This window comes from Acipenser ruthenus, unplaced genomic scaffold, assembly GCF_902713425.1.
Source record: "Acipenser ruthenus unplaced genomic scaffold, fAciRut3.2 maternal haplotype, whole genome shotgun sequence".
Taxonomy (NCBI): Eukaryota; Metazoa; Chordata; class Actinopteri; order Acipenseriformes; family Acipenseridae; genus Acipenser; species Acipenser ruthenus.
Window position 1 is genome coordinate 80001 of NW_026708779.1, and position 14586 is coordinate 94586.

At 44.2% G+C, this 14586-nt stretch overlaps 1 protein-coding gene across 3 annotated transcripts in view; it reads left to right on the forward strand.

Moving 5' to 3' along the window:
* LOC131735978 (E3 ubiquitin-protein ligase DTX4-like) overlaps positions 1-14586 on the forward strand; it is a 28275-nt gene that overhangs the window by 5025 nt on the left and 8664 nt on the right. For 2 of the 3 annotated variants that reach the window (XM_059021727.1, XM_059021725.1), the window contains exon 2: positions 10660-11386. In XM_059021727.1, the coding sequence (XP_058877710.1) occupies positions 10767-11386 (620 nt within the window). In that variant the 5' untranslated portion in view covers positions 10660-10766. Of the gene's footprint in view, positions 1-7364; positions 7480-10659; positions 11387-14586 lie in introns of those variants that run through there. The other variant, XM_059021726.1, reaches the window with a different exon arrangement.

Consider the following 14586-nt stretch of genomic DNA (forward strand, 5'->3'; position numbering starts at 1 on the left):
GTGCCCATCACCAAGAATTTTAGGATTGAGGCATTTCATAAAGCTGTTCTTTAACAACGTGTATTAAAAATAAATAACTAATTATATTGAAAAAAAAAATCTATACCGGAAGCCATAATAGTAGTACAGTACAGTATTTCATGTTAGATTTTAGAAATGTCACATTACCCCCCCCCCCCCCCCCATTTGTTAGTCTTTCTTTCTATATAGAGGGTGTTGATGCAAACAGAGCTGTATAAGTATCGGGTTTGAGGGGATGGCATTATTATTATTATTATTATTATTATTATTATTATTATTATTATTATTATTATTAGTGGTAGTGGTAGTGGTCGTAGTAGTTTATTTGGCGGATCATATCGTATTTTATTTCATACACACCTATAATAGTATTTTCCGTTCGTATTGTGAAAGCATAGCCGGTTGCATTAGCCCATTGAATGGCCGATACCATTGTAACACAGCGATACTACAATCACAGGTACTACAATCCTCGCGTCTCTGAGATAAGGCGACGCTGTGCTGTGCGATAGCTGTCTCTAATATTCGATCCATCTCGAGGGTACTTTTACAAATACTGTAAATTATATAGCCGCACAAAAATGGTATGAAATATGACCCGAAACAACACGGGAATAGCAATATGAAATGCAGGGATGGATTTGTTGTATTTATTGAAACAGCGGCTGGAAAATTCAACCTCTGAATTCTGATCAACGTCTGATCAAAATGTTGTCTGTTGTAGTTTATCCGGATAAGATCACACAACCTTGTCGGGGCTAATATCGTTTACCACGTTAGCTTTCATTTATTATGATTTAGCCGTTGTTAGCAGCCGTTGTGTGTGCGGCTGATGCACTGGGGAGTCGAAATAAGCTTGCTCTTATTGTATTACTTGTATTGTAACACTTGAAATGTATTTGCTTACGATTGTAAGTCGCCCTGGATTAGGGCGTCTGCTAAGAAATAAATAATAATAATAATAATAATAATAATAATAATAATAAGCTGATCCCTGGAGCCAGCAATACACTTCAGCCATCAACACCAGGCAGAAGGTTATCTACACCATCATATGGAAGGAAGCGTAAATGGATGGAGACACAGGTGGATCACATGAGTTTTCTGTAAAGCTGCGTCTTAGTTGGTGCTTATCTTAGCGAGAGCCGAGTTCAAATCAGCATGAAGTTTTAACATCTACTCTCATGTATGAAAATCATTATTCTTTATGTATGTTGTATTAACAATTTGTTATTTATTTATGTTATTAACAATTTTATTGCTGCGGCACACGCTTTCAAACAGTAAATACTGTTTATTATTAATTATTTCTGAGCAGACGCCCTTATCCAGGACGACTTACAATTGTTACGAGATATCACATTATTTTTACATACAATTACCCATTTATACAGTTGGGTTTTTACTGGAGCAATCTAGGTAAAGTACCTTGCTCGAGGGTACAGCAGCAGCAGTGTTCCTCCACCTGGGATTGAACCCACGACCCTCCGGTCAAGAGTCCAGATCCCTAACCCCTACTCCACACTGCTGCCCCTACTGTATCCTCTTCGGCTATTGTAAATCACTATTCCTATGATGTGACTGTATAACATCATTTTCCATTGATATATAAAGCAGCCGGCTCTGTGTCCTTGTAGATTCCCATCGTCCTCTCTCAGTGCAATGCAATACGTTACCCATTGGTCTGTGTGGGCTTGTGCACAGCGTTTATATAGTGGCATTCAAACCCCAGCCTTGATACGAGCCTGGGCAGGGCGCAGATGTTGGAAGTTCATGCGGTAGACGCATTCAGCACGGTACAGTGTGCCTGTAGCGTACATGCGTGTGTGGAAAACAACACGTGTGGGTATGTCAGTCTGTGTCTTCAAACACTAATGCATACAGTGGCTAACATTAGGCCTAAAAACCCCAGAACGCGCGACGCGTTTAATATCTGAACGGCGCGACAGAGTGAAATAGAAGCGTTCTATTCCTAAACAGCGGTGTTGATACGTCATCAGCTGTCGCGCTGGTGTTTAGTCACGTGGAACTCTAAATTAATTGTTCAACGTTATGTGTTTTAATCTGCGCCGTTTTTGTTAAGTTTGATGTTTTAGATTTCAAACAGCAGCCCGGTTATAAACGCGTACGAATGTTTAAAAAGTGTTATAAGTCATAAACGCGTCCAAGAGTTTACAAAATAAAACATCACGGAGCGTTTTAAATCCTAAACGCGTTTAGAATTCTAAACGCAGTGACGTGTTTGAAAAGTGTGACAAATAAGCGTTTTAAAGTTACACTCAGTAATACAATGTATTATTATTATTATTATTATTATTCTCTCTCTCTCTCTCTCTCTCTCTCTCTCTCTCTCTCTCTCTCTCTCTCTCTCTCTCTCTCTCCTCTCTCTCTCTCTCCTCTCTCTCTCTCCTCTCTCTCTCTCTCTCTCTCTCTCTCTCTCTCTCTCTCTCTCTCTCTCTCTATATATATATATATATATATATATATAATATATGAGATCTATACAAACAGACCCCTCGTGTTAGTCTGGCTTTTTTTTCCGTTTGCAGTCCAGTCTAATGTATGCAGTAAAAAAAAAAGTCCAATGCAGTTTCCTATTGTCCGTTTAGAAAACGCCTCCATGGGTTTGGCATCTGTGCGCTCCAGCGCTGTGAGCTCCAGCTCTCTGCTCTCGGAGTCCCTAATGATATTGACGTGATGCAGGAATGTGATTTTCTCAATGTTGATTTAGTGTGTCTGTGTGGTGAGTCGCATTTGTTTGCTTCAGAAGGCGGGTTACTGTTTAAACTGGAGCTGGCAGATCCAAGCCTGGAGAGGAAATGTATCTGATGTTTATACTGCCTTTTTTTTGGGGGGGGGGATGTAAACCAACTGGTCTGCCAGCTAGGTGTGCTTTTGTTTGTTTCTTTATTGTGGGGCTCTGTGTCGGTCTCCATCTGTGTGTGTGTGGCTCTGTCTGTCTGTCTGCAGCTTTAATGAAACTTAACTCTCTTCAGAAACTAACACAGACACCAAGAAGAAGGAATTATATTATAGCGTCAAACTGAACAGGATTGTGGGGCTCTGTCTGTCTGTCTGTCTGTCTGTCTGCAGTTGGTGGTGGTGTTGGTGTTGTTATTAAGTCATTTAGCAGACACTTTTATCAAAAGCTACTTCCAGAGACTAGGGGGGTGAACTCTGCATCATCAACAACTGCTGCTGCTGCTGCTGCAGAGTCACTTCCAATAGGAGCTCGTTTGTTTGACATCTCATCCTGAAGGACGGAGCACAAGGAGGTTCAGTGACTTGCTCAGGGTCACACACACACAGGGAGTCAGTGGCTGCTGCAGAGTCACTTCCAATAGGAGCCTGTTTGTTTGACGTCTCATCCTGAAGGACGGAGCACAAGGAGGTTCAGTGACTTGCTCAGGGTCACATACACACAGGGAGTCAGTGGCTTAGTAATAGTTACATTAGTTTTGCCTTATTCAGATTCTATGCTACAGTCTTCCATATACTTTCAAATAATGGCCAAAAGTTCAGCATCGTCCCCCCTATAGAATGAACTGGTTCTGCTTCATGAAGTCGAATGAAACCTGCTCAATAATGCCACGTTAACATGTGCAATTACATACCACAGCTTTGTATAGTTTTCCACATGCTTCACGAAAAACTGAGACCTGTGACATTTAAAAATCTAACATGAAATTCAGCTGTACTTCTGTTATGACTTTTTGTAGTTTTTCTTTGATTAAATGATGTTAAATAATAGATCTGAATTATGTTCAATAGTAGTTTTAAAAAAAAAAAAGATCTCTGAATCCTAAAATTCTACTTGATGCAAAACTTTTTTGGCCACAGCTGTAGACTGTGTATAATTATTTACCTGCTTTAACTTGCTGTGAGCTTTCTTACAAAACGTCGCTTTGATCAGATTGACCTTTACCCTGGTCAGCTGATGCTGGATTTGATTGTTTTACGACACTGGCACACACACACACATTTCAAGTGTCTACAGCAGTGTGTAAAACAAGATTAGTCATTGATATCCTTTATCTACCCACCTGCATGAAAACACCTCTGGGCGTGAATTTCAATTTCCACTCAGTAATCAGTGATATAGAAACACACTCGTGTGTGAAAATGTCAGACCGCTTTGTGCTTTAATCTTTAGTCTTAAACAACTTACAATTAAAAAAAAAACCTGCAGAAAACATGCATATTGCTAGTAATATAATAAGGGGTTGGGAATAAGACTCCTATTGCACAGCAGTGTCACCCAGTCCAGGTTTTACTACCAGCTTGATCAGCCCTAGTGTGTCTAGCTAACAAGCTCAGGTGTGTCTGATTATTAAACTATAGTCTTATTATTATTATAAGAGGCTGTGTGGTCTGGTGGTTAAAGAAAAGGGCTTGTAACCAGGAGGTCTCCGGTTCAAATCCCACCTCAGCCACTGACTCACTTTGTGACCCTGAGCAAGTCACTTAACCTCCTTGTGCTCCGTCTTTCGGGTGAGACGTAGTTGTAAGTGACTCTGCAGCTGATGCATAGTTCACACACCCTAGTCTCTAAGTCGCCTTGGATAAAGGTGTCTGCTAAATAAACAAATAATAATAATAACTTGTAGTAAAACCAGGAATGGATCAAACCACTATGCAACTCTCAACTCTAATATGAAGCTGTAAACAGGCCACCAGAGTCATGAATCGATCACCGAATGCCTGATCAAAGCCGTGGCGATCAATAACCTGACGTTCCTCTGCCTGGCTTCCTGTGAGTTTCCTCTGGTGTTTAGCGTGCGGTAATCATCCTGCTAATGTGTGAGTCTGGGGTGTCTGACAGGGGTGTGAATTTAATTGCTCAGCTGAGATTCGCACGTTGCCTACTTGAGACTCCTCATTAGAAAACGGTGAAGACAACAGTCTCAGCTTGTCCTGCTGAGAAGTCAGATACAGTAACGTGTGTGTGTGTGTGGAGACTGTGTTTTCTACTCTTTCCTTTCTATATTTTTCAATAGGAGAATTCCAACACACTTTATGCAAATGTAGCCTTTTGTTTGAAGAGGGGAGGGGGCAACGCCAGCTGCCTCAACCCCCTCCCCACCCCCCCGCCCCCGTCCCATGACCTTGAACCTTTGACCTGTCCCTTGTAAGGGAGTGGGGGTCACAGTGGAATTCCAGTTAGAGGACCAGATGGTTTAGAAGGGGAGAGGAGAGGCTGGCGCTTATCAATGCCAATGGCTTAAAGGGCTATTGATTTTCGGCAGGGAGTGTGGGATCGAGGAGAGACCCTCCGATCTCAAGCCCAGCCCACAGACCCCCAGAGAAAAATGGAGAACAGCAGCTGTCCTGCTAAATACAAGATTCGGGCAGACACTGCGTCCCCCCCCCCCACCCCCCCCCACACTCCCAAACCCCTCTTCTTTAGTATACAAGGGAGGAGGGATTGTACTCCATCATGATTTAAACCCTGTAAAGGATGCTTCTGATGAGATGTAAAACCCAGGTCCTATTGGAAGCGACTCTGCAGCAGCCACCGACTCCCTGTGTGTGTGTGTGACCCTGAGCAAGTCACTGAACCTCCTTGTGCTCCGTCCTTCAGGATGAGACGTCAAACAAACGAGCTCCTATTGGAAGTGACTCTGCAGCAGCCACTGACTCCCTGTGTGTGTGTGACCCTGAGCAAGTCACTGAACCTCCTTGTGCTCCGTCCTTCAGGATGAGACGTCAAACAAACGAGCTCCTATTGGAAGTGACTCTGCAGCAGCCACTGACTCCCTGTGTGTGTGTGTGACCCTGAGCAAGTCACTGAACCTCCTTGTGCTCCGTCCTTCAGGATGAGACGTCAAACAAACGAGCTCCTATTGGAAGTGACTCTGCAGCAGCCACTGACTCCCTGTGTGTGTGTGTGTGACCCTGAGCAAGTCACTGAACCTCCTTGTGCTCCGTCCTTCAGGATGAGACGTCAAACAAACGAGCTCCTATTGGAAGTGACTCTGCAGCAGCAGCAGCAGTTGTTGATGATGCAGAGTTCACCTCTCTAGTCCAGCGGTACTCAACTCTCGCCCTCAAGATCTAATCCAGTCCAGGTTTTTACTCCAACCCGGTTCTATAATGTAGTTGATTGAAGCTGCTAACTCATTCAAGACCTTGTTGGAATAAAGACCAGGACTGGAATTCATTTCCAGGATCAGAGTCTCTGTTGGTCGTTTTTGGATAAAAAGAGTCTGCTAAAATTAATTTTAATAATAGTTTGTCACTAGATTCCATTTCTTGTACAAAACGCTTTTTTGTGATTTGTCCATCAACACAATGTTCTGCGTACGAAAGATTCTGGATTGTGAGGTAGGATTTTTAATAATAATAATAATAATAATAATAATAATAATAATAATAATAATAATAGTAGTTAGTATAAAGGTGTAGTTAAGGGTTGTAGCTTTATGGGATGCAGAAATGGTCAATACAGGGTTGAGAAACTTAGAAATAAAAGTAGCTGTTTTTTAGGTAAAACATGTTATTAGTTTGGGGGGAAAGGGGAAATTATGAAACAAGTGAATTTAGGAACGTTGTAAGTTTTCTTTTTCATTGGATAGGGAAGAGAAGATTCGAAAAAAAAGGCAACTTTTAAAACGGTGAGAAATCTGAAACTTCATGAAATGTGTTAGACAGAGAATTTTCATTCCTAAAGATCTTAAATATGTCCAATCCCATTAACAGCTCCAAAGCGCGGAGATCTCGTGGTGTGGTGAAGGATTTAAAAAAAAAACTGCTAATCTTTATATAATTGTGTCAATCCGGAGTAAACTTGCCACTTTTTAAGAAACCTTGTGTAAAACGAAAAAACTCTCACAACCGGTGAAATTAAACAGGACGGTGCCTGTATATTCATTAATTAATTTATTTATTTAATATTGTTGAAGCTGACATCCTGGGATCCTTCAAGAAGCTGCTTGATGAGATTCTGGGATCAATAAGCTACTAACAACCAAACGAGCAAGATGGGCTGAATGGGGCCTCCTCTCGTTTGTCAGCTACATAAAATATAATAATAATAATAATAATAATAATAATAATAATAATAATAATAATAATAATAATAATAATAACTAACTAACCCTAATTCCACTTTGGCACCGTTAACTAAACTTCCCTCAAGTTTCTAAAGTAATAAACTGGACGGCTGAAACCCCTTTACCAGTTATCCAAAACACGTCCGTGTAAAACACTGTGAGTTTCTGGGTCTTGCGCACTCCGATCTCCTCTCCGATCTTGGCTTTCACGCAGACCACCCCGACACGCCTGGCAGCCCTGTTTAAATAAGTGCCTGTTAATTACAGCCAGGTGATCTGGTTCAATAAAAAACAACTGGACCGTTAAACGACGACCCTGCGGCTGAGCAAAGCGACCACAAAAACACACATTCTCGCAGTCTAACGAATTGAAAGCCAACGCACGCCAGCTTCATACAAATCAATGGTAAGAAACAAATACACGTTTCAACGCGCAGTATATTTATTCTCGTGTCCAAAACGACTTTTGTTTTTCGTCTGTTTGCAATATTATCTTCACGAAAGGGTTACAGCGATTCCCTGCCTTTACTTGTTCTATGCTATTACGTTTTTTTTAAAAAAATTTATAGCCAGGGGGGCTGGATGTTAATGACACATTCTGAGAATTAAGACCTGTGATTTGAACACGCTCGGTCATGCTTAATTTATTCATCTGACAAACCGCAACCCAGACTTTCTCAATCAAACTATATATAATATATAAAATTTGCCCCCATTGAGGAGTCAATACTCCTGGATGCGTTCACGGAGATCATTATGTGCAGAATCGGACCAATTCAGCCAATGTATGCGTTCACGGCGATCATTCTTAGAAGATCATTGGCTAAATTGGTCAGATTCTGCACAGCATCTGCGCAGAATCATCTCCGAGAACGCACCCCCTGTGGAATACCGTACAGACCCCAGCATTGTGTCGTTCTCTGTGAAGTATCACGTGGTGGGGAGTCACGTGTTTAAAATCCAAAACACTTTTTCCAAGTATCGGAGAACACATTAATATGTACCATGTTTTATGTTTACCTGTATACCACTTTTGCCAGTTTCCCACAGTGAATGCACAGCAAAATGTAATAAAGTTCAGTAAAGCATATGGAAGCATTGTAAAGCACAGAGAGGTGTGGTAAAGCATAGGGAAGCATTGTAAAGCACAGAGAGGTCTGGTAAAGCATAGGGAAGCATTGTAAAGCACAGAGAGGTCTGGTAAAGCATAGGGAAGCATTGTAAAGCACAGATAGGTCTGGTAAAGCATAGGGAAGCATTGTAAAGCACAGAGAGGTCTGGTAAAGCATAGGGAAGCATTGTAAAGCACAGATAGGTCTGGTAAAGCATAGGGAAGCATTGTAAAGCACAGAGAGGTCTGGTAAAGCATAGGGAAGCATTGTAAAGCACAGAGAGGTCTGGTAAAGCACAGGGAAGCATTGTAAAGCACAGAGAGGTCTGGTAAAGCATAGGGAAGCATTGTAAAGCACAGGGAGGCATGGGAATGGATAGTCAAGCACAAAATGGCATGGTACACTTTTTATAAGGGTCCCGACACTAGTGACAGACAAAGACTTTTTAAAGCCAGTTCAACCAGCAAAATACGCTTGCAATTAGAAAGCTGCAATAGCCCCCTTTTGCAACACAATGGAGCATTGAATAAAACAATCTGCCTGCACTGTAAACAGCACATCAAAGAGAGCAAATAACACGGCTCCCAGTCGCAATACACGAGCCCTGAATGATCTGCTAGCCACATTTCACAAACAAAAGCTATCGCATTTACACATCAAGAGCCTTAATTAAAACGTGCAACCCATTCTCTCACCTCTTATTAGCTTTATTAACATGATCACCGGCCCCTCCCTTTAAAGGAGCGCTGACCATCTTTAAAATCCATTCTCTCACCTCTTATTAGCTTTATTAACATGATCACCGGCCCCTCCCTTTAAAGGAGCGCTGACCGTCTTTAAAATCCATTCTCTCACCTCTTATTAGCTTTATTAACATGATCACCGGCCCCTCCCTTTAAAGGAGCGCTGACTGTCTTTAAAATCTATTCTCTCACCTCTTATTAGCTTTATTAACATGATCACCGGCCCCTCCCTTTAAAGGAGCGCTGACCGTCTTTAAAATCCATTCTCTCACCTCTTATTAGCTTTATTAACATGATCACCGGCCCCTCCCTTTAAAGGAGCGCTGACCATCTTTAAAATCCATTCTCTCGCCTCTTATTAGCCTTATTAATGTTTGTCATTGAATTTACACTGGAGACACAGAGAAATAGTTCTAGTGGAAACGTTTGTCGTTGAATTTACAGGTTTCTAAACATACAGGGGCGGCAGTGTGGAGTAGTGGTTAGGGCTCTGGACTCTTGACCGGAGGGTCGTGGGTTCAATCCCCGGTGGGGACACTGCTGTTGTACCCTTGAGCAAGGTACTTTACCTAGATTGCTCCAGTAAAAACCCAACTATATAAATGGGTAATTGTATGTAAAAATAATGTGATGTCTTGTAACAATTGTAAGTCGCCCTGGATAAGGGCGTCAGCTAAGAAATAAATAATAATAATAATAGACTCTTTGAAACACACACAGTATTAGTATTTGCATTAGCAGATGCTTCTAGGAGTTCTACGGGCTTTATTTGCTGTCCAGTCTGGCATAAGGATGATCGCTTGATGAAGAGAAACGCGACCATAGACGACCACAGCCCCCTCCCCCAAATCCTCTGTCTAGGATGATGGACCCCCTCACTCCCCTCCTCTCTCTCCCCTTCTTCTCCCCTCTCTCCGCAGACAGCTCTATGAATGCATCAATAAGTCTTTCATTGACAGTTCTCTTTCTTCACATATTTTTCCCAGGGAGAGGGAGGCGGGCTGGAGAACAATACAGACCCCCGTTCGGGTCGAGGAGGGGGTGTGGGAGGGTCTGTCTGTTCCGATTTTAAAGTTTTTAGTTTTTTTTTTTTTTTTTAGAATCCAGTTAAAGGGTTCTGACCAGGAGTTTTAATTCTTGAAGCGATGAAAACAAGCAAAGAAAATATTGAAAACTGAGTCTGTTTCTGTTTTGAAGTGTTTCCTGACAGCTTGTAATACTATAGAATTCTTTCTCTCTTTCTGTTAATAAGGTTTTATTGATGCAGATAGCATATTGCTGTATATAATCCCTTGGAAAAGTTTAGTAAAAGCACAGCCAAGTGTAATATAGCACAGAGAGGTCTAGTAAAGCATAGGGAAGCATTGTAAAGCACAGAGAGGTCTGGTAAAGCATTGTGATGCACAGAGAGGTCTGGTAAAGCATAGGGAAGCATTGTAAAGGACAGAGAGGTCTGGTAAAGCATAGGGAAGCATTGTAAAGCAGAGAGAGGTCTGGTAAAGCAAAGGGAAGCATTGTAAAGCACAGAGAGATCTGGTAAAGCATAGGGAAGCATTGTAAAGCACAGAGAGGTCTGGTAAAGCAAAGGGAAGCATTGTAAAGCACAGAGAGATCTGGTAAAGCATATTAAAAGCTATGGTGAATGCAGAGTAATACCATGGGGGAAAGCACTTTCCTTGTTTTTAAATAAAATTAAAGCAACTCTCTCTCCCCCCCCCCCCCCCCCCCCAGGCACGTTGCGTCCCGTCCGCCGCAGTTTCTATGACCCCACGTCGGCCCCGGGGCAGGGCGTGGTCTGGGAATGGGAGAACGATTCGGGCTCGTGGACCCCCTACGACATGGAGATCGGGATCCCCATCCAGGCGGCCCGGGACAGGCAGCAGCCCTGGCTGGACCTGACCCCCATCGGCTTCTGCTACATCATTGACTTCACCTCCATGAGCCAGGTCAACCGCCAGACTCAGAGGAGACGACGCATCCAACGCAGGCTGGACGTGGCTTACCCGTTAGTGAGCGGGACCCTGCCCAAATCCCAGTCCTGGCCCGCCGCTGGGACTGGCACAGCGGGAGGAGCAAGCAGCAGCGCCAACGTTACCCCCACCACCCCACAGCCTCCCTGCAACTGCCAGCAGTGCCTTCTGGTGATGAGCGTTAAGGCAGCAGCTACTGCCGCCTCTACTCTCAGCCCGCAGGGCCGCAAAGGCAAAGGGAGCCCCAGTCTGGGAGCCAGGAACGGGAGCCCCAGGTCTTCCTCTCTCGCCGCTGCTGCAGGAGGGACTCGCGGATCTGCCAGCGCCAGCGCCCCTGTCCTGTCTTCCGCTGGTCCGCTCAGCCCCAGGGCGGTTAAGGCTCCCGCAGCCAGCACAGGCACCCTGTCCCGCGCCGGTCTCGCCACGTTGAGCCGCCCTGCGCTCCAGAGGATTGCCATGGCGCAGTCCCGCGCCCTCATCGCTTCGGGGTAAGAGGGCAAAGGGTGGGGACGGGCAGGTAAAGAAAGGTTTTTGGGTTTTTTTTTTTTTTATGAATGTTTGCTGTAGTGATTTTTGGTTATACGTTGAGCTGTTTTTTTTTTTGAGAGTTTAGTAGCTGTTCTTCAGTTCTGGTTTTTATAAAGTGCTTTTTTTTATGAGGTTTGCTATCGGGTTGACACAGTGAGACAGCGACACACACAAGAACATAAGAAAGTTTACAAACGAGAGGAGGCCCCATTCGGCCCATCTTGCTCGTTTGGTTGTTAGTAGCTTATTGATCCCAGAATCTCATCAAGCAGCTTCTTGAAGGATCCCAGGGTGTATTGGGATAGTCATGCTGTGATTGCAGTGCTGTGATTGGCTAGCGATGATGTCATGCTGGATCGAGGTCACCGGTGCTCCCCCGCTGTCTCTCTCTGCTGTCTTTCCCTTCTGTAGCCCCACATCAGCCTGCCATGTGACTGTCTGTCCTGTATTGTTCCCAGCTACTTTTGCCCCCCCCCCAATTTAAATGAAACTCTTAATAAAGGGCCCCCCCCTCGCTCCCTGCTGCCTCTCCCTCACTCTGCCTGCTCTCCCAGCGTTGTGTTTGTGCAGGTCTCGTTTCCACGGCAACCTTTGTCAAGATTTTTTTTTTTCTCCTTGCAGCTGCTAGGGGGAGGGGGGGAGGGGCTCTTCCCTGGTTTCCATGGTGACTAAAACCTAGACTGATTTACAGCACAATGCCTCCATAGGCACTGAAGGAGATGCAAGGGAGAAAATATTGCAGTCGAGGTTAAAAAAAAAATACTAAACAAAACCACAAACACACAGTACTGCAAAGGAATGCGCATTGAATCCCTGAGGGGTTTCTAGACAGGACAGATGGTTGTGCCCCCCCTCGCACTCCACCCCCCCCCCCCCCCCACACACACACAAAGCACATCTATCTAGGATGTTAGAGCTGAGGAGGGACTGGGAGGGGTGGAAGCAGTGTGGCTCTAGTGGAGCTGAGGAGGGACTGGGAGGAAGGGAAGCAGTGTGGCTCTAGTGGAGCTGAGGAGGGACTGGGAGGGAGGGAAGCAGTGTGGCTCTAGTGGACCTCTCTGTGCTTTGCAATGCTTCCCTATGCTTTACCAGACCTCTCTGTGCTTTGCAATGCTTCCCTATGCTTTACCATAACTCTCAGTGCTTTATAATGGAAGGGCTTTTTTTGTAAGCAGACATCTGAATCTCTCGAGGTCTCTTGAAGCGTGACATTCGCAGGACTGTGTATCGGAGACTAGCACAGCGCCTTCAGTACAGCTGTGAACCAGCAAGCCACAAGAAAATATTTACACAAGAATCCAAACAAGCAATTTAAAATACATTTAGAGTTAATCATCCACCCCCCATCCCAGCAATACAAACCAGCCTGTCAGTGACATCATCCACCCCCCATCCCAGCAATACAAACCAGCCTGTCAGTGACATCATCCACCCCCCATCCCAGCAATACAAACCAGCCTGTCAGTGACATCATCCACCCCCCATCCCAGCAATATAAACCAGCCTGTCAGTGACATCATCCACCCCCCATCCCAGCAATATAAACCAGCCCGTCAGTGACATCATCCACCCCCCATCCCAGCAATATAAACCAGCCTGTCAGTGACATCATCCACCCCCCATCCCAGCAATACAAACCAGCCTGTCAGTGACATCATCCACCCCCCATCCCAGCAATATAAACCAGCCTGTCAGTGACATCATCCACCCCCATCCCAGCAATATAAACCAGCATGTCAGTGACATCATCCACCCCCCCATCCCAGCAATACAAACCAGCCTGTCAGTGACATCATCCACCCCCCATCCCAGCAATACAAACCAGCCTGTCAGTGACATCATCCACCCCCATCCCAGCAATATAAACCAGCCTGTCAGTGACATCATCCACCCCCCATCCCAGCAATATAAACCAGCCTGTCAGTGACATCATCCACCCCCATCCCAGCAATATAAACCAGCCTGTCAGTGACATCATCCACCCCCCATCCCAGCAATATAAACCAGCCTGTCAGTGACATCATCCACCTCCATCCCAGCAATATAAACCAGCCTGTCAGTGACATCATCCACCCCCCATCCCAGCAATATAAACCAGCATGTCAGTGACTTCCATTCGCCATCTCCACAGCCTGCATATTCACAATCTGTGCTATCAGTGAGAGAAAGGTCGACATGCAGTTTTGAAAAACAAAATATTTATCATTTTGAAACATTATTTTTCTTTCCTAGCTAATACGCTGAGTCAAAGTTTTTGAAAATCATGGGTGTGTTATTTTTTTCATGATCACTAGGTGTGTGTGTGTGTGTGTGTGTTTGTGTGTGCGTGCAACTGTAATTGTGTAAATGGAAAAATATCTGTTAAAACACACACACACATTTTCACAGAGATAAGATTGAGTTGCACGCCCCCTGGTGGACGTTTCTGCATCACTTCAGAAATTAATTTGATTGGATATATTGTCTTATTAAACAAATAGCCTTGTAATGTTGTTGAAGCTGACACCCTGGAATCCTTCAAGAAGCTGCTTGATGAGATTCTGGGATCAATAAGCTACTAACAACCAAACGAGCAAGATGGGCTGAATGGTCTCCTCTTGGAAACTTTATGTAAGTGATCATGTTAATAAGAGGTGAGAGGATGGATTTTAAAGATGGTCAGTGCTCCTTTAAAGGGAGGGACCGGTGATCCTGTTAATAAAGCTAATAAGAGGTGAGAGAATGGATTTTAAAGATGGTCAGCGCTCCTTTAAAGGGAGGGGCCGGTGATCATGTTAATAAAGCTAATAAGAGGTGAGAGAATGGATTTTAAAGATGGTCAGCGCTCCTTTAAAGGGAGGGGCCGGTGATCATGTTAATAAAGCTAATAAGAGGTGAGAGAATGCATGTTGAAGATAAACACATATTTATAGGCCAGGTAAACACGTCTTGCTTCGGATGCTGGTTTGAGCCCCTGCGTTGCTAAGCGTTGAGTCTATCCTGCTTAGAGATTAGGCCCCGCCCCTATGAGGTCACGGGGGTGGGCGGGGTTAGCGGCTATAAGAGAGTTCAATCTCTGACGCGTCACCCAGCATTCGGACTACAGCTTTCTGCATCAGAGAAGTTTCCTTTAGAAAAAAAATAACAATGACCGTGATACAAATGCTACGGTGAGTTTCAT